At 30.9% G+C, this 25,652-nt stretch overlaps 1 protein-coding gene across 6 annotated transcripts in view; it reads left to right on the top strand.

Moving 5' to 3' along the window:
• LOC107439560 (homeobox protein Meis1) overlaps positions 1-25,203 on the top strand; it is a 271,514-nt gene extending 246,311 nt beyond the window's left edge. For 3 of the 6 annotated variants that reach the window (XM_043052522.2, XM_043052530.2, XM_071184432.1), the window contains exons 9-11: positions 13,882-13,940; positions 19,726-19,812; positions 23,309-25,203. In XM_043052522.2, the coding sequence (XP_042908456.1) occupies positions 13,882-13,940; positions 19,726-19,812; positions 23,309-23,547 (385 nt within the window). In that variant the 3' untranslated portion in view covers positions 23,548-25,203. The remainder of the gene's footprint in view (positions 1-13,881; positions 13,941-19,725; positions 19,813-23,308) is intronic. The other 3 variants (XM_071184435.1, XM_071184434.1, XM_071184433.1) reach the window with 1 other exon arrangement.
• The last annotated feature ends 449 nt before the right edge of the window (positions 25,204-25,652 follow it).

The following is a 25,652-nucleotide window of genomic DNA, read 5'->3' as shown; positions in this document are numbered from 1 at the left end:
CTTCTAGGTGAAGCAGTGGCACAAATTCGGATTCGCAGGTTCTTTGCGTTACATGCTGAGGAAAACTATGAAAACCTTCCATGGTTAGCTCGACGGGAAGGACAACATTAACCTGTTATATGTCTGTCGCTGGATATACTGTAAAAAATGGAAGTTTAAATTTCAGAAACTTTCTTCGTTGTACCCATAACCGTTTCTTGAAATATGCTCCGAGCAAAAATTTCATCTAAGTGACGAAATAACTATCGTCACTTCTTCGATTAAAGGAATTGCGTCAAAAATGAAGAAATATTTCGTCCTTCTATTTATTTTTAAAAGAAAAAAAAAACTCGCAGCGTCTAATGTATCTAACTTTTCTAATAATCACTTTATCTTGGGCACCATATAGATGGATCAATGTCACCCGAAAGCCATATGAACAGATAGAGCAGAGATATAAACTACACAAGTGCATGAAGCGGGATTTGAACCCGAAATCTTCCTAGTACAAAGCCAACTCTTAATTAATCACCCACAATGCACTCGATGAAGTTCTGAATTGAGGAAACGTTTTAGTCGCATGTTTGAGTATTAGCATTTTGTCATGAATCACGTGATTTTGTGATGAAATGATTCTGAAAATTAACGAAATACAGCTCAAGGATTGCTGGATCGTCAAAAGTGAGAATTTTATTCCTGAGATTGTATCTTTTTGGTGGCAGAATTGTAGCAGTATGCGATTCAAGCAGCTATCGCACTGGTTCATCAAAGGCTGAGAGCCGAATTTCTATTTAGAACAAATTACAAGCCAAATTTCAAGCCTAAATTACAGAAATCGACTTTTAGTTGACGTTTACTGCTCATAGATATTTTAAATATTGTACTCACGATTTTCCATCAACAATGCCACGCTAATAATTTGTTTATCATAAATACTTGAATCATCATTTTATTTCTGTCAGTGTACTTTTTTGTGCCAGAATCGTAGCAGTACACGATTCAAACATGGATCCAAACAAAGACCTAACAATTTGCAATTAAAGTTCACATAATTACAATAAGCGGGTTAATTAATTTTGAGTTTATTAAATGATACACGATTTTATTCGTGAATTATGCTAGGAAATAACTGATACTAAGTGCATGATTCACATCACCAAAAATATTTTATTTCTCAATTTTTTTCCCCAATCGATTGAAGTTTAAATCAAAACAACAAATGAGAAAAATAAACATTCTAGAAGAAATTTAGAGAGGATGGAACTCACATCATCGTAAGTTCTTTCCTCCTATTGGTCGTTACCGTTTCCGGTATCGCCTGCCAAACGATCTCATTAAGATCCGGAAACCGAAACTCAAACTCCCTGTAATCGAACTGCATTAGGGAGAAGTATTTTTTTTCCCTCGAAAACGACTCCATTGCCTCTAAACGTTGAGATTTATACTTTTGCGAATCGTTACAAACATGACTCCGAATTTTTATGTACTTTTTCCGTTTTTCCTGGATTTATAAAATTTCTCTTCAATAACATGCGGATTTACTTTTTGTATATTGAGTGACATTTTTTTGTAATGCATTTTTGTTTTATCTTTAATTTTTAGTATATATTTAGAATATATTTTGTTTTGGGTAATGGCATAAATTAAGTTTTATTTGTAGAGGGAAAATGTTTTCTTAGACCGATTTTTAGTGAGCTCAAGTTTAAAATTTTTGTCATTCATTTGGAATATTTTACCTTAATTTTTAAATTCTATTTACACTAAAAAAAATTCAAAATAGCATCTTTGAGCAAATTTTTAATAGTTGAAATATTATAATTTGTAAATCATTACTTTCCTGGATTTTCCATCAGACTACTCGATTTTGCAAATTTCTCCTGCTTTTCTGATTTAGTCGAAAGTTATTCTAATTTTTAAATATTTTGGAAAATTTCCTGAAATTGGGAAAGTTTGCGAAAACAAACTGGATAGAAAAAGGTTTTTACTCAGTTTATCGCTTGCTTTTGTATTACTGCTTAACAAATATGTCACATTCAGGTAATCAATTTGGAACTTTTCCTTCTTAAATTTTTATTATTATTTTATTTTTTAGAACAATCTATTTTAATCGAAAACTATTTAATAATTACTTTACATCAATTCAATATCCATTACTATTCACAGAGGTGAATTCAAAAATATGATGAACATTATAAAAGCATTTTATATTCAAATCCATTTGATTTCAATCATAAAGGAAAACTGTCGAAATTAATTAGAGTTTATAGTTATGAATGTATAGTTTCACATCAGCTCATCTGGATACCCTGGAATCTAGTTTTATTTGTATGAAAGCTGAATCCCTTGTCAGTGACCTTAATTCCTAACCACCACTCCAAAGAGCGTCGAAATGCATTTTACCTTGGTTTACTCCACTCGACAACTGTGGCTTTTCTTGTTGCGTTTCTCGCTTATTTTTGAACGCTTGAAATATGTCGACTGTTTTTTCAGATTTGTATATTTTTAAAGTGAAAGAAGTCTTTAAACAAGAAATATCTTTCCACTTCTGTTTCTTGAGATTATTATTTAATACTGCACGATAGCTAGCTTGAAATTTATACTTAATACTTCGTAAAATTTAACGGATTATCTTTTTCCCTTTTAACATTGGCTTCTTAGATAATTTGATTTATGATGAATTTAGTAATCCTGGAATTAAATATTATAAAAAATAAATGATTTATGCATTTTTTTGATAATTTATTTAGATTTCATTATGTTAATAAATTTAAAATTATGTAATTCAACTAAACTGATAACATCTCCAAAACTAATTCTCATAAAAAGATTAAATTTCCTTCTCTATTATTAGTCTTAAAAATTAATTGAAAACGAAAACACGTTGTTCTCCCTCCCCCCGAGAAGTATCAGTGAAATACTTCAGAGTCGGGGAAAAAGGAAAAATCCCGGAAAGATATGCTTCTCTTCCCATCATAATAAGGGTCATTAACTTCATTCTTCATTCTCTGTAAAATTCACCCACATACCACGGTGCGAATCCAATTAAAGACGCAAGTTTTTGAAAAGAATTTTCAGCCACACTGTTTCTTGTCTCAACCTCCCCCCTCTTTGCAGCTCCCTCCCTCGTGTTCGAATTCTTAGTCCCACTACGACACTGATTGCTGTGAATGGGAAAGAGGCATTGCCTGGAAAAAATGGAGTACTTTCAATTCTGGAGTATCAAGATTTAGAATACCCTAGAATGTTATCAGGGTAATTATACGCCGCGGTTTACCCCTACCCCCCCTTCATTTTCCTCAGGAAAATTGGTCGTGGAACATACCCTAGTCTGGATGTTCTAAAAGAGAAAATTTAATCTCGGTATTTCTTGCCCCTCCCTCCCTCTTTTGAGTTCTTAAGCCCCCTTATTTAAAATCCTTCCCCCCATTTTTTTTTTTTTTTTGCTTCAACTGAAAATGAAATGTAAGGAAGAGATGGAATTTTATTTCATTCCGTAGTCTTGATATTGGATGTCAATTGAAAAGAAAATCAGATTTGGACGTTCAGTTTGATTAATGTTTAAGTTTCCCTAAGTTGTGAAATAGGTAATTGACAGATTTAAAAAAAACCTTTGTTAAGTTTTAGTAGTAGTATTTCAAATTATTTTCTCAGATTAGGGAGCTAATGTTATTTTTCTATAAATGATTAATATGTATAGTTATAAATGTTTTTTATACGAACTAAATACTTATAATCAACATTATTTTTCTGATAAGTAGAATGTGTTCTCATTTTTTCTTATTCTTATTCTTTTCAAAAATCAGGTGAAATTACCGTACACTGTGATAATGAAATTTCTAATTTTTATTAATGAAATCAAAGCATACAGTGTTCAAACCATTTATTTGATAATTTTTCCTTTCATATGGTAACGATTTACAGGAAATTCTGGTTTTCAAAATCATATTTCTTATTACCGCACATTTAGTAAAAAATACGCAACTGATAAAGTAAATTCAGCCATATAAATAGTTTTTATGCCTTTTGTTTCTTTTTTAATACGGATAATGTATTCCGTTTCATTTCTAAATATTTTGTCATTTTTAAGTGTGTATATACACGGAGGAGCCATTACGTTATGACCACCCTGCTAATAACATGTAGGACCACGTTTAGCCCTCAAAACTGCTAGCACCCTCCGTGGCATTGATTCCACAAGGTGCTGGTAGGTAGTCTGAGGTATCTGGTACCAAGCGCTCACCAACTGGTCCTGCAATTCTCTCAAATTGCGAGGGGGTAGCGTGGCAACACGAATTTGGTTTTCCAAGTAGGACCACAAATGCTCTATTGGATTAAGGTCTGGTAAATTTGGGGGCCAAGACATGACGTGAAAGTCACCGGAATGTTCCTCGAACCAATCCATGACGATTCGTCCCTTATGACATGGTGCATTATCCTGTTGGTAAACACCATCCCCCGCAGGAAAAAGTGTTGCCATGAATGGGTGAACCTGGTCTGAAACTATGTTCAAGTATCTTACAGACGTCAGAGATTGTTCTATGAGGATTATGGGTCCTAATGTGTTCCATGAAAACATTGTTCCCGGGCGAGAAACCATGAAAACCTGGGCGAGCCCATTGTTATAGATGGAGGATGGTCATAATGTAATGGCTCTTCGGTGTATATACACATATATTAACATCCAATACCCCAAGTAAGCAACAAAACCCATTTAAAACCATTAAAAAAACAAAAACCAAACAGTTCCAAAACACAAATTTGAAATAGTGAAAGTCTTATAACAACTGCTTGGCGTTTTCAGAAAAGCAAATTTATTTTGAAAGTGCAAATATCAACATTAAAGTGGTACTATATAATGCAAATCAAATATATGATTTCTAGGGACAAAAATCAGAATTATACTTTAAATCTTCAGTTATAAGGTCACATTTTTATATTTTATACTTTCTCCTATTTTTTGGCGAAAGAGCAATTTTAGTTTTTATTTCAAATATCTCGCTCCCATATCATGGCAACCCCATAAAAAAAAGGGAGATGATTTTGTGTGAGAAATTCGGGACCCTCTCCCGTGTCCTCGAATCCTTTACCTGGGTTCTCGGTCACATTGATTTTGCAATTTGTGTTTTTCCCTGTGGAAGGTGGGGAGGGAAAAAGTAAGGGGGGGGAAGATGGTATATCTTTGATTCTGTGATTTCTACACATATCAAAAAGTATTGGAAAGGGGAAAAGGGAAAGGTTTTTCATGGGGCATTGGGTCGCCAAAATTTACCCTCGCGCAAAATAAAAATGATCGAAACTGGAAAAATGGGAGAAAAAGTATTCGCGGCGAAAAATGGAAAGTCGATTTCGAAAAAGAATTGAGTATCGGTAAAATAAAAGGGCTAAATATAAGGCACATATGGCTTTGACTCCTCTTTTTTTTTATTACTTTTTATCCATACAAATTTCTAATCGATATTTGTAAATTGCATTTCTTGCTCTTATTTTTACATTTATTCGATAGCTGTTTTAAATTTAAAATTCATACAAAATAATTTCTGTGAAGCATTCTCATCAATAACTTAAGTTATCGTCCATATTTATAACTTATTTTAAAATCTTGACTGATACTAAAATCGCTCTTATTTATGAATACAACAAAGCTAAGATATTTCAAGAACTGATGCTGAGAGTGTGTATTTTATTTCTGTAGTACATTTAACTTCTTAACTTTCAAAGAGGGTAAGAGAAATATTTTAGCAAAAACTAAATTCATGATATTATTTTGTTTTTTAAGTAACTGAGAAAAAAACTTACACATTTTTGCATTTATTACTCTTTGAAATTAAAACGCAACAGCGCATATTACTTTAATGTAAATTTTTGTTATAATTAAAACAAGAAAAGTATCAAGGATATTCTACTTTAAAATCAGAAAGTCGTATTTTTAATAGGAACTGGTTTAAAAGTGATTAATTTTAACTTCTAATTCAATAACTTCGAATTCAATGAGAGCGAGAAGCATCATACAGGTAAAAAGGCAATTCACTAATGTAAACTTGCTAGGAAGAGATCTCATTTAATTTTGAATTTGATTTAAGAGAGAAGCATTCGACACTTAATTGATGTTTCTAATGTTGACTGGATTAAAAGGAGATTAGTGTTCAACTTCGAATTTGATAAAAGAAGCATCAAGTATTTCTTTGAAGTTTCTCCTTTTCACATTGGACATTTCTCTAATGTGAGCTGGTTGAAGGAGATCCGTATTCAATTTCGAATTTAATAGGAAATAGAAGCATCAGGCATTTCTCTGATGCTTCTCCTTTTTGCAGAGGATATTTTCTGATGTGAGCTGGTTAAAGGAGATTCGTATTCAATTTCAAATTTAATGGGAAATAGAAGCATCAGGCATTTCTCTGATACTTCTCCTTTTTGCAGAGGACATTTTTCTGATGCGAGCTGATTAAAAGGAGATCAGTATTCAATTTCAAATTTAATAGGAAATAGAAGCATCGGGTATTTCTCTGATACTTCTCCTTTTTAAAAAGGACATTTTACTGATGTGGGCTGGTTAAAAATAATCCGTATTCAACTTCGAATTTATTCGGAAGGAGAAGCATCAGGCATTAAGCAGACATTTCTCTAGCGTGGGATCTTTAAGAGGTGATTCAATTTAACTTCGAATTTAGCGAAAATAAAATGCATCAGGCATTTTACAGACATTTATTTAATGTAAAATAGTTGGAATTGAATTTATAAAAAGGAGAATCATCGGACATTAAAGCAGGCATTTCTCTAATACTGGCTCGTTAAGAAAAGATTAGTTTTAACTTCGAATTTAACGAAAACAAATTGCATCAGACATTGTATAGAATTAAAATAGTTTAATTCAAATTTATAAAAATTGAAAGGATGAGACAAAAACGGACATTTTTTCAAGCTCGGGCTGTTTAAGAGGAGATTCGTTTTCTTTTCGAATTTAATAAGAACAAATCGCATAATTCACGGAACATCGAACAAACGTTTCTGTAAGACCAAGGCTTGATACAATAAAACACGTTTTTGCTACAAACTTAATAACATTTAAGAAGTATCAGACATTTTTCTAATTTGGGCTTTCTGAAAAATATCGGGAGTTTAGACAGGCATTTCTCCCCTCGTTAAGATGTTCTTATTGAAAATATGCATATTAAGATTCATCCAAATGTCTCGGATTATTTTTAAAACTTTTTTGAAATATATATTTCATGACACTGTAGATTTCAGCCGTAAATAAGAACATTCAACACTTCTGAGACATCAGTAAAGCGAGAAATTACCAACTCTCGTTCCCCTCCAGTGCCCCGAAGCCATAAACATATTTTCTCTTACTTTTTTAGGAATCATTTTCAGATGTTGAATTCACTCTCAAAATATTTCATCGCAGTCTTATCTTGTCGCTAAAGGGTCTTTTCACCATTTGACGCGCTTTAAAAATACGCCACTTTTTTCCATTCAAGGAATTGTGTGAAGGCGAAAAAAAATAAATTATTTCTTTTTCCTTCAGGCAAAGACTTGGCATCATTTGTGTTCAACTCCATTTTGAAAAATCCCTATTTTGTCGACTGTAACCGTAGGCGATTCAACAGTACATATTTTAGGTGTCAAAATTCTCACATTTCGCGATTAACCTCTGAGCGTATCCACAAATATTATTATTACACTTATTTTATTAAATAAGATATACATATGTCGTCACAAAATTTTATTTATTTGTAATTTCATTCTAAATATTTTATTTTATAACCGTCGTTGAACAGCATACAAAATTTTTGGGTTTCCGACTACTAATGTTCAACTCCGTAGCCTTGTAATTTTGAACCAATCAAGATGACAAGGAAACTCCTGGATCAATACCCCCAGAGGTATGGTTTGTAATGCGAACAAGGAGAACTTTGTGACTCAACAGATTTAACGTGACTGTGAATCCTTGACCTTGATGAGCCCAGTGCCCTACCAACCAGGATATCCCGGGCCTCATTTCAAATATTGTAATTTTTAAAATCGAACATTTATTATTATTACCAGACATTAGCTCTGCTAATTAAGCCAGGAATGGGCGCCTTTCGTTTGACAAGAGAACACCGCAAGGGAGAAAATGCGTCTTGGCTCAGAACCTTACTGATAGATGGCAACAACACTCATTCGTGAGGCCACTTCCTCAATTTAGATGTAGATTTTATGGGGAAGGAAACATTCTAGATTTCTGTACCCATGGTATTGCTCAGAAACTAGCGTCATGACTTTCGATTTTACGAGCGCGTATATCGCATCTACTCGGTAAGCCTTAGCGGAGTTGAGGATCGAACCCCAACCTCTTCGGACAAGAGAAAGATTCTCTAACAACTGGGCTACCACGGCAAACGAATTTCTTTATATTCCTATATTGCTCATGTCTTCGGATCATCCTCAAGGATGTTTCCCAGAGTGTCGCTAATAGCCCATTGTGCAGCTCTAGTGCGACGTAAATAAACTACAACTACAACAACTATATTGCTCAAATCTCCCAATTACTTTTGAATGCCTAAAATTATAGACGTTGTCGAAAAGTAGTTTTATAGCGAAATAAATAGAGAGAATTAGTGCATATATTCAAGCTCACCGTACGTATATTCTTGGAAAATTCTGGAAAACCGAGGTTGTATTGTAGTAACTGCTTCTTGCATAGAATTTACGTACATAAACGTGAGGGATGCTACGAAAAATTGCGTAATCTTCCCAATTTGATTTCTTCCTACATCAAACTATCCTTGATTGCATTTAGGGCAAAACCTTAAGCTCAATTCTTAGCTACGATGATTAGATTTATTTTTAATTATCAACAATGTTGGCTATGACTATGCTGGATTGGTATCAGTTAAACATTAAGAAAATTTTTGCAATTTTAATTTTTAACCTTTAAAAATATGATTTAATTTAATTTCAATCATGCACTTCTTGATACATGATATGGCATTCCTGCTGTTTTTTAAAGTAAATCAGATCCTTGACTTTATCATATTCATTAAAAAGAGAAGTTCAGCACGTTCGCGTACCACACTTACGCTTCAGCACGTAGTAACTGAGCAAGTGTAGTCTGAGGAATCTCTATCGTGCGCATAACGCATGCATGTGGTAAAGTTCAGAACCATGCTTACGTAAATGCGCGAGATGATACGTTATTGTGCTAAATAGAAAGATTTTGCATTTTCAGATAGCATACACGTTCGTAAGCTCGATGCAGAACTTCAGTTAATCAATAGAACTTGAGCAGACTTTATGTTCGGGATGCTAAGTTTACACCGAAGAGCCATTACATTATGACCATCCTTCATCTATAACAATGGGCGCAGGTTTTCATTGTTTCTCACCCAGAAACAATGTTTTCGTGGGGCACATTAGGACCCATAATCCTCATAGAACAATCCCTGACATCTGTAAGCTACTTGAGCATAGTTGCAGACCAGGTTCACCCATTCATGGCAACAGTTTTTCCTGCGGGGGATGGTGTTTACCACCAGGATAATGCACCATGTCATAATGGTCGAATAGTCGAGGAACATTTCAGTGACTTTCAAGTCATGTCTTGGCCCCCAAATTCACCTGACCTTAATCAATAGAGCATTTGTGGTCCTACTTGGAAAACCAAATTCGTGCTGCCACGCTACCCCCTCGCAATGTGAGGGAATTGCAGGACCAGTTGGTGAGCGCTTGGTGCCAGATACCTCAGACTACCTACCAGCACCTTGTGGAATCAATGCCACGACGGGTGCTAGTAGTTTTGAGGGCTAAGGGTGGTACTACATGTTATTAGCAGGGTGGTCATAATGTAATGGCTCTTCGGTGTAAGTGCACAATATAAAAAGTTGGCACTTTCACGTAGCATCCCGCATGTTCATGCTTGTTGGCCCTACTCAAACACTGCGGAGAATCGATATTGTTTTGTAGTATCTGCGTTAAACACAAGTTTTATACTTGAAGGTACAATGAAGCGCAAAATCTCTCCATTATGTTCCCTTAAAAATAATTTTTAGTCGAAGAATGATATTTTTACGTAGCTTACAAACCATAGGAGTTCCAGCATCATTGTTTGACACAGACTTAGCTACCATGTTAAAGTAGTACATTTCTATATTTTTCACCCAACTTTTCCAAGAAAATTCCTTGAGTCTGGAATAAAAACTGGCATGGAGTCGGCTTCATATTTCAGGAAATCCATCCAATTTCCATTTAAGCAATGTGGTCTGCTCCGTGAATAAGGCGAACTCATCTCCCTTTCATGCCGCTGTGGTATTCAATTTGTGGTCATGATTTATGAGACCCGTCCGGATATACCACTCCCGGATCGAAGGATGAATGGCACCCATATATTCACTCTCAGGGAATTGCTTTTAGCCCTCCATTCGGGGATTTCGGAATGGAACTCCCGAATTTCATTAAAGTCTGGTTTCATCCAGTTTTTCCTGATTCACAAAACCCTTTGTTTCAAAATTAATTTTGAAAGTGTGCCCTTGTTTAAAGAAATATATTTCACAATAACAGGTTCTTATTTAGATTTGACTGTTAAACTTGGTTATTAGTTCCACTAATATTCTATTTTATAGCGGGAACAAGTCGATTCCGAAACCTGTCCCATCCTTTTTTATTTTGAATGAGTACTTTTTACTTATTTAAAAATATAAGATTTTTAATGACGCAGAATCATAAATTTTTTTGCCTTGATTATAAAATTTAAAATATATAATTACACAAAATCTTAAAGAAAAAGATATAATAAATTATGTAAAGGCAAAGAGAATTCAATGGCTAAGACACCTTGAGAGAATGGAGGAAAACAGAGGCACTAAGAAGATATTTAAGGGGCGATGCCAGGGTCAAAGGAAAAGAGGAAGGCCGGTCAAGAGATGGTTTGACGAGGTGGATAAAGACCTTAAGACTCTGAAAGTCCGAAACTGGAAACAAAGAGCTAGAGACAAACGACTTTGGAGGAAAATTGCTAGTGAGGCCATCATGGGCTGTAATAGCCAGGGAGTTAGTTAGTTAGTTTAATTACACAAATTCACCAAAAATTTGGTTTGCTATTAAATAAAGTATCGTCACTTGGTTATGTTATAATGATAAGCCACTCTCTTTCCAAAGGTGACATTTTTCATCAAACTATTCCTTATTATGATTTTCAGATAAGTGCTTTGTAAGTAAAAGTTACTATAAGGTTTGTTGGAATCTGTGCTTAAATATCACAATAAATTCGGTTTTTAGTTACAATCCATTCTGCCTTATTTGATTTAGAAAACACGAATATACAACATGAATTAGAATCCATTTAATTTTCAATGCTAAAGTTTCAAGAGGTTTGTTAATGTTAGAAGTAAGGTTGAAATCGTCAAAAAATAGTGTCAAACCAATTCCACTATAACGTGTAATAATTTTCAAGCTTGAAATGTTATTGCAAAAACATTTTGTGCGTAGTTTTTGCATTCGATTGCAGCAGAAAAATCCTCTGAATTTTACAGTATCGCTTGGTTCTAAAAAGAATCTTTCGTCTCTGGGCTTCGTAAAGTACTAAAAAATTTCAAAATGGGGAAATTACATTAAAAAAAATCCTTATCAAAATTGTTTTTATTTTTCACTCTCTTTGGATAAGTAATGTGTACTATTAAACTCAGTATTAAATAATTACGATGATTATTAATAATTAATTTAATTTGCTAATATTTTTGATATCATAAATATTTTGAACCTATATATTATTCAAGTATATATTGATACAATCAAAACTGAATTCAAGAATCCATAACGAAAATAATAAAATAAATTGTTCATTTAATGTCTGCCACAAATCAAACGTAATGTACTCAATTTAAATTTATACTTATTATCGTATAATTTTGTGTTTCATATACCTCTGTCGATAATTAAAAATCCCTAAAATTAGTGTGTAAATCCCTAAAATTCATTGATTTAATTTAGTTTTTGCATTTTAAGTCTCCACTTACTATTAAAAATCCCTAAAAATGTGAAAATACCTAAAATTAATTGATTTGGTGCAGTTGTTGTATTTTATCTTTCTCGAATAATGATTAAAAATTCTTAAAATTAATGTGTAAATTATTAAATTAATTAATTTAATATAGTTTTTCTATTTATATTTCTTTTTTGATGTTTCAAATTAGTGCGCTAAAACTAATGTATAGGATTAGTATTTTTTATCCCTCTTTTGATAGTTAAAATTTCAACGTCCAAATATTCTATATATTGTGCAATAGTTTGCATTAAATCTATATTACTTTGTAAAATCTTCTGGTTTTTTTTTCTCTCTTATATAACAGCTATAATGCAATATAGTAAAAGGGCATATTATTACATTTTCTTATTTTCGCGATGCTAAAGAATATCAAAACTTGTTCCCTCTTTACTTCTTTAATTCTAAGGGGATTTGTTTTTTATTAAATCCTTCATCATCTCTTAGTAAATCGCTCCTAGCTCTGAAACTCATCCATTGAAAATGAGCCCTTATGATCGACGGTCAACACAACTGCCGAAAAGCATCATGGGATCGCCCGCAACAGCACAAAAACTCCCAGCTAACGAAGTGGCTAGCAGCCATGAAAAAGAAAGAAAGAAAAAGGAAGAAAAGTAGGGTTATAAAAAATGGAAAGATTCTCTTTTTCCCCATTCGGGAAGTAGCGAGAACAGTTGGTCATTTCTTTTCATGATACTGTCCACTACAAACCTTCGGACAATGGGGAGCCAAAGATCGGACCTTTTTGCTCTTTCTATAGTTCCAGGAAAATAGAGGAAGCCTCTTTCACAGACGTATAAAACGAAAAAATGACCAGCTGACCGTTTTATGACTGCAAGGGAGGGAATTGGTGGAGGGAAAGTTCTTCCCATAATTCCCCATCTTTTCCCCCTTTTTCTTTTATAAATCGCTCAGATAAAATTTCGGAAAATGCGTATTTCTCTTGCATTGAAAAAGATTCTTGCCAATCACAAAGTAAAATTCGTATTTTTTTTTTTTAAGTTAAACTTAAAGTAGCCTTTTTTTCCCTTAATTTTGTCAGGTACTTCGTTTTGCATATTCTATGAAACACTATTTAAAATGTTGTTTACTAATGTCCAAGTGAAGCATTCATATTTTGCATAAAAAGTGACCCTTTGAATTTGCATAATTTTTAACTTATTGTTATAGAATAATTTACAGCCAATCATTATATACCTTTTTCCTGATTTACTTTATCCATCTTGAAATATCTTTCATGCAAAACTTTTTCATTACATACTTTATTCATCTTGATATATCTTTTTGATACACAGAAAAATAATACTTTCAAATCAAAAAAATTTCAAAATTTTCGAGAAATTGATTTTCTAAATGGGGGATTTTATAAATAGTTTTCAAATATTTATCTTTGAAATCTTGTTGTTTAATGAAATAACGCATATTCTTTAATAAAATAAGCTGAACTAACTCTGTTTGAGAGCTTAAATGACAGTAGTTTTGACGTTTTTAAAGTAATTTATATGCATATTGAATACATGCATATATGAATATATATATGAAATATTTCATTTTAGTTGAAAATTTGTAGTTGCTAGTAGATTTAAATAAGCTTTTCTTTGATTTCTTTTATTGGTTTTTCCTATTTCTTTCCTTTTTTTAAACCTTTCTTTTTTTTAAAAAGAAGTTAATAACTAATAAATTTAAATTGGTTTTCTTAAATTTAATTTTATACTTGAAAAATAAGTAATTTCTAATTGAAATTGATTGTTGAATTGATAAATTTTTCAAAACGATTGGAGTATATTTCATTTTTCGTCTCGATTTTTATTGTATGTAAGTCATTGCAGTTAGACTAATTTTAATATTTATTGATCTTTATTGATTTTTTTTTTTCATTTTAGGTTTATTAATGCTAGAAGACGAATTGTACAGCCCATGATCGATCAATCCAACAGAGCAGGTAAGTCATCCTCACTTTACGAGCTTTAACTGAGACCCCTAAAAAATTTCTCATATAATAATTATTTACTTTTAAATTTAATCACATTTTTTGATTAATTTTAAGTAATTATTACAAAATATTTCACACATATTTCATTATTAAGTACAGTACGTAGTAACTAAGCTAATAGGCATATTGAAAGTCGACTAAATTCAGTAAATGAACTTGATTAAAGTAAAACTAATATAGTTTTATTTTAACAATATCTGTTAAATTTAGTACGTTAATTTGTAACTATTGAGTTCATAAGCGTTTTATATCTGAACTTAAAGTATTCAATAAATTAATTTTGCTACAAAATGTATACTTTTTTTTAAAGTAAATAATCAATTAGTTAGTACAAAATTAGAAAATATTCAATAAGTGAACGAGAAAATCATCTACTTTAAAATTGGTAAATCAATCATAAGTGAATTAGTAAACAATTTGATGCAAAGTACGTTTTTTTTTGTAATTAAATAGTGAATAATAAATAAATAATAAATTAAAATGTGATGAAAGATTTGTCCAAATAAATACATTAATTCGCAAGTAATAATTAATAAACTAACAAGCATTTAAAATAAATAAATTAATGTAATAAATTAATTTAAAGTGTAAATAAATATTTTAAATAAAGAAATTATAAATAAGATTAGTAAAAATTTATAACAAGTGATCAGTAAAATATTTTAAAAGTAATTTTTAACTTTTAATACATTAAATAATAACTTTTAATTAATTAGTATTTTGAATCTGAGCTAAGTTGATTTCATGAAATCTATTGGTACAAAATTTATCCTTTTTTTTGTGGGTGAATTAATAAATTCTTTTGTACAATATTAGCTAATCTTCCATAAATGAAATAGTACTCATTTGATGCAAAATTAATATTTATTCGACAAATAAAAGAGAAAATATTCTATTTAAAAATATAAACAAGTTAATCAATTAATGCACAACTAAAGTTTAGCATATTTTTCTGAAATTTACTTTCTTCTTGTACGTAATGAAATACGTACGTAATGGCTTTCAAAAACTTTCTATATCACTACGCGTTTTGAAGGAAATTGTTTTCTCTGCAGTTCAAGGAAAATAGTTTTCATCCGGAAGAAAAACTCTTCTGTAAAAGTGTTTTCACTACTGTTCACTTAACTATGCAGGGAAATGGAAGTTCTACCTCAAATTGGTGTTTTTGCCGACCCGCTTAATGAAGTGAAAACAATAAATTTATTTTATCGATTAATTTGACTAATATTTAAATCTACGCATCGATACAAGCAATAAGCAAAAACAAATGTCGGTTAATACATTTTTTTTTTACAAAATCGTTACAAATACTCAAAAAAATCTTTAAAAAATATATACTGAAATAAAAGTGCATACTTTCAATTATTATTATTATCATTATTTCTGTTAATATTTTTTTTTGGAAGAATAAATTATAAAATACTGAAACTTCGATTATGTATTTCTTCCCTTTTCGGCTTTTATTCTAGAACATTTCAAGATTATTTTTCCATTTCTTTTTAGAACATACCCTAATAATTATTATTGTGGAACTTTTCATAATTCCGTTTTAAAAAATGGTTTCGAATTTTAAAGTTAAAATTATTTTTAAAAAAGTTAGCTATTTTCATCGTTAAAACAATTTTTATCAGCCATATTTCGTATAGAACATCTTCAAACCATGAAAATATAATTCCCTTAAGAAAATTTTAAGCTTCAAATGCGATATAATAGTTACATTCTTTAATTTTTTTAAACCTAAAATTAAGAACCTCCTAATTTTAACAATTACCAATAAATAATTAATAATTTTTTGACCATCCTCACTTGGGGAAAAAATGTTCGTAGTTCAATACATTGAGGTAATTTATTTTTAACATCCTTCAAAATTACAATTTATAAATGCACATTTTTTCATCAGTACATAAAGCTCTTAAGTAGGTTAGAATGGTCAACTCCACTATATGAATTCCTCCACCAGTATTTAGTTAGAAGGAAAGTTTTTCAAAATGTTCGATTTAGGAAAACACACTTTAATGGAAAATATACACCTTAAAAGCAATCGTGCTTAACCCCCCCCGTCCCCATCCATCATTGCCTACAATCCATGCTTAATACATTCGAGATTTTTCAATCGTACCTCACAAAAGAAACAAAGAACTTCACTCCTGCCCCCTTATCATACCACCAAAGTGAAAAAATTATTATGAATGAGATTTTTTGCCCATTTTATCTCAAAATACTAGACTAAAGTTAAAAAGATCGCTGTATTTTTTTTCCCCAATCCTGGGTAAAGATTGCATTTAATGGTGGAAAGACTCTAGAAAGCTGGAAACCAGAAAACTGAGATCCAGTTCTTCTACCCCCTTTTTTTTTCTCGTATCACTCTCATTAGAAAACGCATCAATCATCCTGCCGGATCCGGGACAGCTCCAGGGGAAAGAAGTGTCCTGGCCCCCTTTATTTTTTTTATATCGTTCTTTGTATAGATTCAGAATGAGAAATTTAGGCTTAGAAAAGCTAGGAAAAAGAATGCTCTTTTGAGATTTTTTTTTTTTTTTTTTTTTTTTTTTTTTTTTTTTTTTTTTNTTTTTTTTTTTAGTTCTATTGGCTGTACCAGGGACTGTGTTCAAATTCTAATCTAAATTTCTTGAACTAAGGTTTTATCAACTATTGCAAGAAACTCTTAAAGTGATAGATCAATTTTAGATTGAAATTGCATTAGTTCTATTTTTTTATGAACTTCAAGTTAATAGCTTTCCTGCGGCAAGAAAAAAATTGGTTACCTCTCTGTATGAAAAAGCGCGTTGCAAGGAATGTTCAGTATAATTTTATCTAAATCCGAAACTCTTGAATGGTTTAGTCGTATTAAATCGCGTTAAACCACTCTTAATTTTCATTAATGCTTTATTTACTATGAAAAAAATCTTCCTGAATAGGTTATTCTTCCTTGTATCTTAAGAATTATTAAACAGGAAACTTGTAATAAAGTGAAAATCAAATAATAATTATGATAATAATAAAAAAATAGAAAAAGTAACAGAACTTTAATGAATCCTTATATTCTACACAGTTTCGTCAACAAAAACAGAAGGAACTTCTAGAACAAAATTGACTTTTAAAAAAAATAATTTAATGAATAATAATAATAATAAATGAAACTGTCAGAAACAATCTTAACTACAAAAACATACAGTATTTTCGGAAAAAAGTAATGTCTGCAAAACTTTCAAAACAACCATAACTAAATGCATGATTTTACAGAACTTAAACAAAATCTAGAATTTCGCACAGAATTTCTAATCAATCATATTACATAATTTCTTTTACAATTACAGCAAAAGCCTATTCACTAAATAAAAAATTTTAAAATGTCTTTTTATAAATGTTTTCTTAAACAGTTTGCAGAAAGTTTATTAAGTTATTTGATTAAGTTTTAGTTAAGATTAAAATGCAAGAATTTTTTCTGTAGTTAATATTACGGAAATAAATAAATAAACAAAACTACAGCTTCTTTAGGGGCATGATTGCAGAAAGTATTAGACACAGCCTTATTAAACGTTAGAACTGCAATAAACCATTATCTGATCAGTCAGGACTACAAAAAGTCTTGTAAAGCTATCAAAACTACAAAAGACCTTTACCTTCTAAACAGCCCGTACTAGAGAGTGAATTGTAGTTTCCGTAACTGATTGTTTCACACAGAATTATTTTTTATATTTTTTATAATATAAAAATTATCGCTAGTAGTTCTAAATTTTTTTTTGCTGTTTTATCTGACAGCTTTCATGCCTAACAGGATTTTTAACCATATTATTCATTAGCAATGTAATTTATTAAATACAAAATTTCAAAACTTTCCCTGAAGGATTCTTAGGCCATAAGACTAAATTTGATATTTGTGCCTGTTCAAATACGATTACCTACTTTAAATTCGATTATTTTTCTGCCCGTCCTAATACTTTATCCATTTTGCTTTCAGCAATAACTCTTGTCTCTGTCGCATAAATGCAAATAGATGGAAACAGACTCATTAAATAGCTTCCTCCAACCTAAAAATAATAGCTTCTTACTTATTCATTTATCCCTCTTTTAGCTGGCAACGGCTGGCAAAAAGAGAGTGTTTTTGCAATTTCCCCCTTTTATCCAGAGCGCGTACTTGCCTCTGAACATTGACAGCTCCATGATGGATGCTTTATCAATCCCCTAAGCGTGCACACAGCCATAGAGAAGGAATATTCTTTTTTAGAAAAAGAACTTTCTTTGCCCCTAAACTTTTATCTGTTTTATTGTAGAAATTGATGAATGAGCCACTTATCATTATTGGAAAGCTCTCTTTTTCGATTTGTATTAAGTTGTTCCACGTTTTTTGGCGTGTTTTCCACACCACTGCTCACTTCTGTATTTGCCAAACCATTTAGGGCTTCTATTACCAAAATTGTGGGTTATTCGATTTTTTTTTCTTTCATGTGTTCATTCGATTCATGGAATAATATAAAAATCAATCGTTTGTAACAATTCGTGATATTATTATTAGATTTGAATTATATTCCCCCCCCCCAAAAAAGGCTTTAATTTGCTTCACATTCTAGTTTAATTTGTTCCATTGTCAGTTAATTGAGGAGACACTCAAAATAAAGAGATTGATGTAACAAGCATACACTATTATTGAATCATAATAATTCGAATTTGAGGAATTATTGCGAGGCTAAGATAAAAAAAATATGTGTGCAAAATGAACTTTTATATACTTGATTACACAATGCTATGATTCAAGCTTACAGAAACATGATTCAATTTTACCCTTTGAAGCAGAATGTTTATTAAATATTCTTTTCATTATTTTGTATTAATTTTGGACAAAATAAGTGAAATATATTACATTTAGCATTTTAATGGTTCATCAGTATGAATAGCAGTATAAAACACGGGTGTCTTTTGCTGCGTTAAAAATTAAATCTTCCAAGCACAACTCATTTCCTAAACAATAATTGTTCAAATTTGCCTTTATGTGCAGTTATTCAAATCTAATAGAAACAATTATTCATCATTTAAATTTCTACACGATAAATTTTTGAATATGAATGGAAAAAAAAATTACTTTAAATTTTATAATGTAGTACAAATATAATTCCAATAATCTAACAGATAATTTTAGTAACTATTAGATTGCTTTTTTTTATAATTAAAAAACATCAAAATATATTTTTACTTGTAATTAGAGCATCAGAAAAAATATATGAAAGGGACACCGGTTTTCCATTTGCATCGAAGAGTTTATATATATATATATATATATATATATATATAATCATGAATCTATACAAAGTTAGGGTTGAAAGAGCAGATATGAGTTCTAAGTGCTTAGGAAAACACTTTTTATACTAATAAGATCAGTCTTAAGAAAATAATATTTTATCAGATTAAAACTTTCCTCTAAAACTGATTTGCATTGAGTTATATCTCTTGTTTCTATAATTTATGTTTATATTATTATGTATTATTATTTTGTTGAATATTGTATTGTTTTTTGTTCTTTTTTTCTATTCTGAAAAAAATTTACAGCTTTCGATACGCAGCTCCACATCCATCAGGCCCATATATGGGCATCAATATTCAGTTTATTTTGTTTTTATTTTACAACCATTTGAACGGATTTTGTTTTGTTTCTAGTCGCTAGGGTCATTCCCTGGCATTTAATTGCATTATGGTTTTGTTTTTCTAAAGTCCTTTTCTTTTTTATTTGTTCCGTTAGGAGGAGCTGGTGCTGCGTATGGACCAGAAAGTGCAGGAATGGGTTATATGATGGACGGAGGCCAACAGATGCATATTAGACCACCAGGTCAGAGACAAACACCCTTGTCTAATTAATCGACTAACCCTTCTGAAGGGGGCATATACCGTTCTCTGCTTCAAAAATTAAAAATGCGTCGATTTTCTTGAGAATAATAACAATATCAATATTTTTCATTTTATTATTTATTTTATTTTATTTATTTATTTTATGAATAACTTTGGTGAGATTCGTAATAATAACTGAATACCGGAACAAAAGATATTTGAATTGGAAGAAATTATAAGCCTTAAAATATGATATCAGCGACTTACATTTTCAAAATACAATTTTATGATGTTTAAAAAAATCATATGTTTTTTAAAAAAATGATTAGCCACTATTGTATTTTGAAGAATATAATTTTAAAAGCATGGTAGTTGCTGTACATATTTTAACTATATAATTTTGAAAATTACTATCGATTTTTTGAAATGTTTATTGAAAAATAATTCATAATACTACAAAAGGAAAACCACTTGGAAAAAAAAGTTTTTTTTTTTTCCTGAATGGTTATTGCTTTAAATGACAAAAACACAGCACCAGGAGGTCAGGATACCATGGCAGGAACTTTTCGTCCACAAATTTTTTTTTTTTTTTAACCTCCATAACTTATTTGAAGAATAGAAAAAGCGAGTTCAGACAGACCTGGAGTAAGCGATGAAGTTTCGAATACTGTTACGAAAGTTTTGAAATATCAATATGAAAATAAATTATTGGAAGAGTACTTAGGATTACTCAATGGTGAATAGTTTCAATGGTTTGCTTGCATTTTGACATTTTGATTTTTTTTCCCTTCAATATTTGACACTTCATAGCTTACTCCAGGTCTGTCTGAACTCGCTTTTTCTTTCTTTTAAATTTTAAATTAGTAATTGAGGTGAAAGAATTTGCAACGAAAAGTTTCTGCCTTGCTATAGTGTCCTCTTAAGTGAAAAATTAAAATTTCGGGAATACTTTTCAAAATTTTGCGAATTTAAAATTATTGTATCGATTAAAATACCTTAATAGTATCGAAGCAACGGAACAACATCAGGCAACTTTTATTTACATAATTTTTGTAGGTTTTCTTTTTTTGGTTAATTTATACCGTTTTGCGCCATGCTTTATTGATTATTATATTTTTTATTTTACAAAAATAAAAAAATAACAATTGCTTGAAGCTTAGAAACATATGTGCTCCCTCCATAAGAACTAACAAAATAGGGAGACTTCCTCTCTTCACCTCAATCACTTCTGGTCATATTCTTAACAGAGAAAATTATTCCTGGGAAATTATTAAATTATTTCTTCAAACCAATGACCTAAAGTCGCAGTGTTCTTCCACTTTATTGCTATTTTTAGTAATTTAATCAATACTGTCTGCCTATCACGAGATGAACTCTCAGTGTGGTTGCTTTCAGTTAGGGCGAAGGTTCATCTCGCGATTGACAGACAGTACTTACAATTTAATCAGTGTTTAAATGTGTATTCAGCAGTAGCATATTCAGTATTATAGGGTGTTCTGAAATGACCACTTTTAATATATAATTTTAGAATTTTTGATATAAATAAATGAAATATTAGTAGTTGGAAATCATTACGTAAGGTAGACAAAAAAATGCTATCGAAACATAAGGAATGACTACTGAAGAGGATGGGACTGAAAATATCAAAACCTACTTGATTGCAGGGGAAGCGGAGAGGAATGGAAGGTTATTATTCGAAGCACTTCTTAGCTTTCTTAAGGCAGTCGAATTGGTTTTGATGTTTAATCTCGCCTTCTTTATTAGTGATTCGACAAATTACGATATCGTTTTTTTAATCACTTAATTATTAATTTGAAACCCCTAATATGGATAATTTTTTTAATTTAATTTTTGGATTTTGATGCACCCAATAATTTAAATGATTAATTTTTAATATAGTGTTATTTTTGTTTTCAATTTCCAATAATCTGAAATGGAGCTCTAACTTAGAAAGCATTCAAATAATCAAGCGTGCTAACTGTTTTAAGAAATCACTCATTTTTTCAATAGATTTAGCAGAAGTCAACTGCAGTAAAGCTGCTTAGCAGTGGAATTTTAAATTTTATTTTATTCTAGGGCTAAATAATTAGATGACAACTGAATAATTACGAAAGTTCGAAATTATGTCAGAATTTATTACTGAAAATTTAGAGTCTGTCACTGAAACAATGCTTTGTTGTTAGTTTAAAGTAGTACATAACAAAAGTAAAAACACAGTACTAAACAATATTTTCCAAATTTTTGTTGGAAACATAGTGCAGTACTGTTCATCTAACCAAAGAACTATTCCTGCCACAGACTCTGCTTTAGAAACAAGAAAAACACATTTCGGAAAGGGAAGCCTTTAAAATATATTTCGGCAAACCGAGTTAAAAACCTGGCCGGAATATTTACCGCTGCTTAAACTAGTTCAACCTTGTAACCATCATCACAGACAGTGCTCTAAACAAAATGAGAGGGAAGTTTTTTAGTTAACAGATAATGTATAGAATGTTATTATTGAAACTAATTTGTTCCATATTCTAAATGTCAAGGCTTTAATAAAATAATGTTTAATCCATTCTAAGTTATGTTCATCCATTTTAAGCTTTCTTAAAACCAGTATATGAAGATAAAAGAAATTAATGTCACTATACATTTAAGGCTACTCTTATATAAATTAAAGCAAGTGTTTCTTATTGGCCATCTATTAAGTTTTTAGACATTTACTAACATTTGTATTGATACTTTTCTCAAAGATCATTTTAAATCATTGTGCTATTACTCAACAATATTCGAACCATAATGAACTAGAAACATAAATATTCAAGTCGATAAATTGTGCACATAAATCAATTTTTAAGTCTCTTATAAAATTATTTAATGACTTAATGATAACTTCATTTGCTCACAATCGCGATCGGAAATTGTGTATGAAAAAAAATATTCCAATAAAAAATATCACGATGCTAATTTAGTGTAATATTGAAGCAATAAATAAGAATTATAAAATATTCACGCTCCTTCTACCACTTTTGACGATATTTTACCTCTCTTCCGTACTTACCTATTTTTAAAAATAGTATGACCACCACTGATAATAGCTTATATTAATAGATAGTAGCTAATATTTGAGCACTGTTAATAGATAACTGTTAGCGCTATTTATAGATAATAGCTAATATATGAGGACTACCACTGTTCATTCCAGAATTAACTTAAGAATTTTAAAAAAATAAAAACTTTTTGCATAAGCATGCTATATAGTCTTTTAAGTGTCCTCTTAAAAAAACTACACTTAAAGTAACCTTTATAGAGCTCTTAACACTGATAAAACATCGTCACAAATATCATAAAATACTATTATGTAAAGCATTCGATGGCCAAAAAGCATAATAGAGCAGCACTTTGCTGATTCAGTCTAAAAGCAACAATTCCTGTAACAAGACTCTCTAATTTAATTATGTAATCAAATTAGGGCATTAGTATGGTTTGCTTATGATTTCTTTTTCTTTCAGGTATGCAGAATCTGTCCTGTAGTGAAGGCGCTATGGGTATGGGTCATATGGGAGGCATGGGAGGTTACTCTCAAATGTCCCAATTACGCTCTCCTGTCCATTCCCAAGCTATGCTACTACCTGGACACCCCCATGCCATGATGATGGCTCATGGTCCCATGGGACATCCTGGACTACCACCCCAAGGATCACCTTACGACGCTTCCGGGGGTCACATTATGGACATCCACGCCAGTTAAGCACTTTATTCTCGAACATCCATGATTCTTCTTGTATCCATGATTGACCCTCTTCACATGAATGATGCTAAAACAATCCGTGTGGACTGTGGATAATTATTTACCTCTTTATTCAATAGCTCTCAATAATCTAGGGACTCAATATTTTTGAAAGGAGTTGCAAACTTCTGGAGGATACTTTAAAGAAGCTAAACATTTCTGAATATTCTGAGGAAGTTGCAAACTTCAGGATATTCAGAGCAAGTTTCTAGATATTCTGAATCAATTGCAAACTTCTGGGTTTTCCGAAAGCGTTGCAAACTTATGGATATTTCAAAGAAGCGATACACTTTTGGATATTCTCAAAGAAGTTGCAAATTTCGGTATATTCTGAAGAGGCTGCACACTTCTGGATATTCTAAATCAATTGAAAACTTCTAAATGTTCTAAAGGAGTTGCAAACTTCTCTGCTACGGACACCAAGACTCATTTCAAGTACTCTGCTCACATTTTGATTATGTTCTAAGTTGATAAACTTTTATTATTTTGTTATTCTAAATGGTAACTCCCATTTCAAGTAACAATATTGAAAATCTGTCGATTGTTTGGAAAGTGTTACCTTTATAAATTTGATATATCTTTCCAAAAAATGTTGTCTTTGTAAATAGTATTTTGTCTGTTTAGAGGGAAATTAAATTGCTTTTTTTCCCCCTCTGATGATAGCTTGTTTGAGTTGTGATTGGAGCTTGTATTTTTCATTATTCACGAATAAAAGGGCATTATAATTACGTTCGAAATCATGGAACATAAAGATCCCCATCAACTCTTTATTGAAAACGATGCAATACTGCTTCTTTTTTTAATTTAAGAAAGAGTATAATTAAACATACAATGATGGATATTTAAAAGATATTGTTGTGTACATTTGGAAGAAAAAAATTGTAAAACGAAAGCGCTTTTTAGAAATTTAGATTTTTACGTTTCACGTGGGTTAAAACCCATTTTGTATTTGAAGATTCAAGTCGGAAATTTTGAAAAGGGAAACTGCCAGATGTTATTTATTTTCAGCGTCACAGCTACTTTTATTATTACTTTTTGTTGCTATATTAATAATATTTTGTTTAATCTTGCTTATTTTAACGATTATAAGAACAAGCTTTAAACTTAAAATAAACAAAACTGTAAAAATTAAAACGTAGTTTTAAATGGAGATATTGTTCCTTACAATATACGTTCATAATGCGATTATAATCGTTACACACACTGGCATGTAAATACTTACACCGTATGATACATGCGTATGTATACGTCATCAATACGTATGTACAAATTCACTAAATAGCATGGTCTTTCCCTTTTGCAATTTTTCTGATTTCTTTACTTGTTATATAAATATATATAAATATGCAAAGCAATTGCAATTTTTTTCCCTTGTTGAAAGCATGTCAATTTTTTAACCCACTCATATTTGTGGGTTTTCTAATTATTGTGTAATTTTTTTTTTCACAAAACTGTGACTGGGAAGTGGCATGTTCATTCCCTCCCACAGTTCTTGTTCTGTACAGATTACAGGTGGCAATGCATTGTATGTGAGGTAGTGTTGTAATACGCCATTTTATTGGCGGTTTGTTGTCAATAATTACAAAAAATGTATTAAATAAAGACATGTTCCCAAAATATTGCTCTTATTTTTCTTTAATTAACCTATAGTGATTACACACCTAATGATAAAATGTACACAAAGCACAGTATGTATATTTTGAACAGTTAGAAATAAAGCAGAATATTTATATGTATTTTAAAGATAGTTCTCAAAACGTGGATGCAAAATAAGGATCTCAATTTTAATTCATAGTAAATTTATCATTCTGTCTAGTTTCAGGAATCAATATAAATTGTAAATACTATTAGGGATAGAGTTAAAATATGGAAATCGACGCAAGAAACATACTTTTTTTTAGTAAATATGCAGTTTTTTTTTTAATTGGAATTGGATTTTTGGTATTCAAAATTTGAGAAGCAGTCACAATCGTAAAAATTTGCCTTTTATGTTTATTTTGATTTTCGCTCATTTTGCTATGCCTCTAAATTTTAAAATTACTATTTTTGCGAACCAAAAGAACTTT

The sequence above is a fragment of the Parasteatoda tepidariorum genome, chromosome 8, assembly GCF_043381705.1.
Source record: "Parasteatoda tepidariorum isolate YZ-2023 chromosome 8, CAS_Ptep_4.0, whole genome shotgun sequence".
NCBI lineage: Eukaryota > Metazoa > Arthropoda > Arachnida > Araneae > Theridiidae > Parasteatoda > Parasteatoda tepidariorum.
This window is presented reverse-complemented; position numbering and strand designations above follow the sequence as displayed.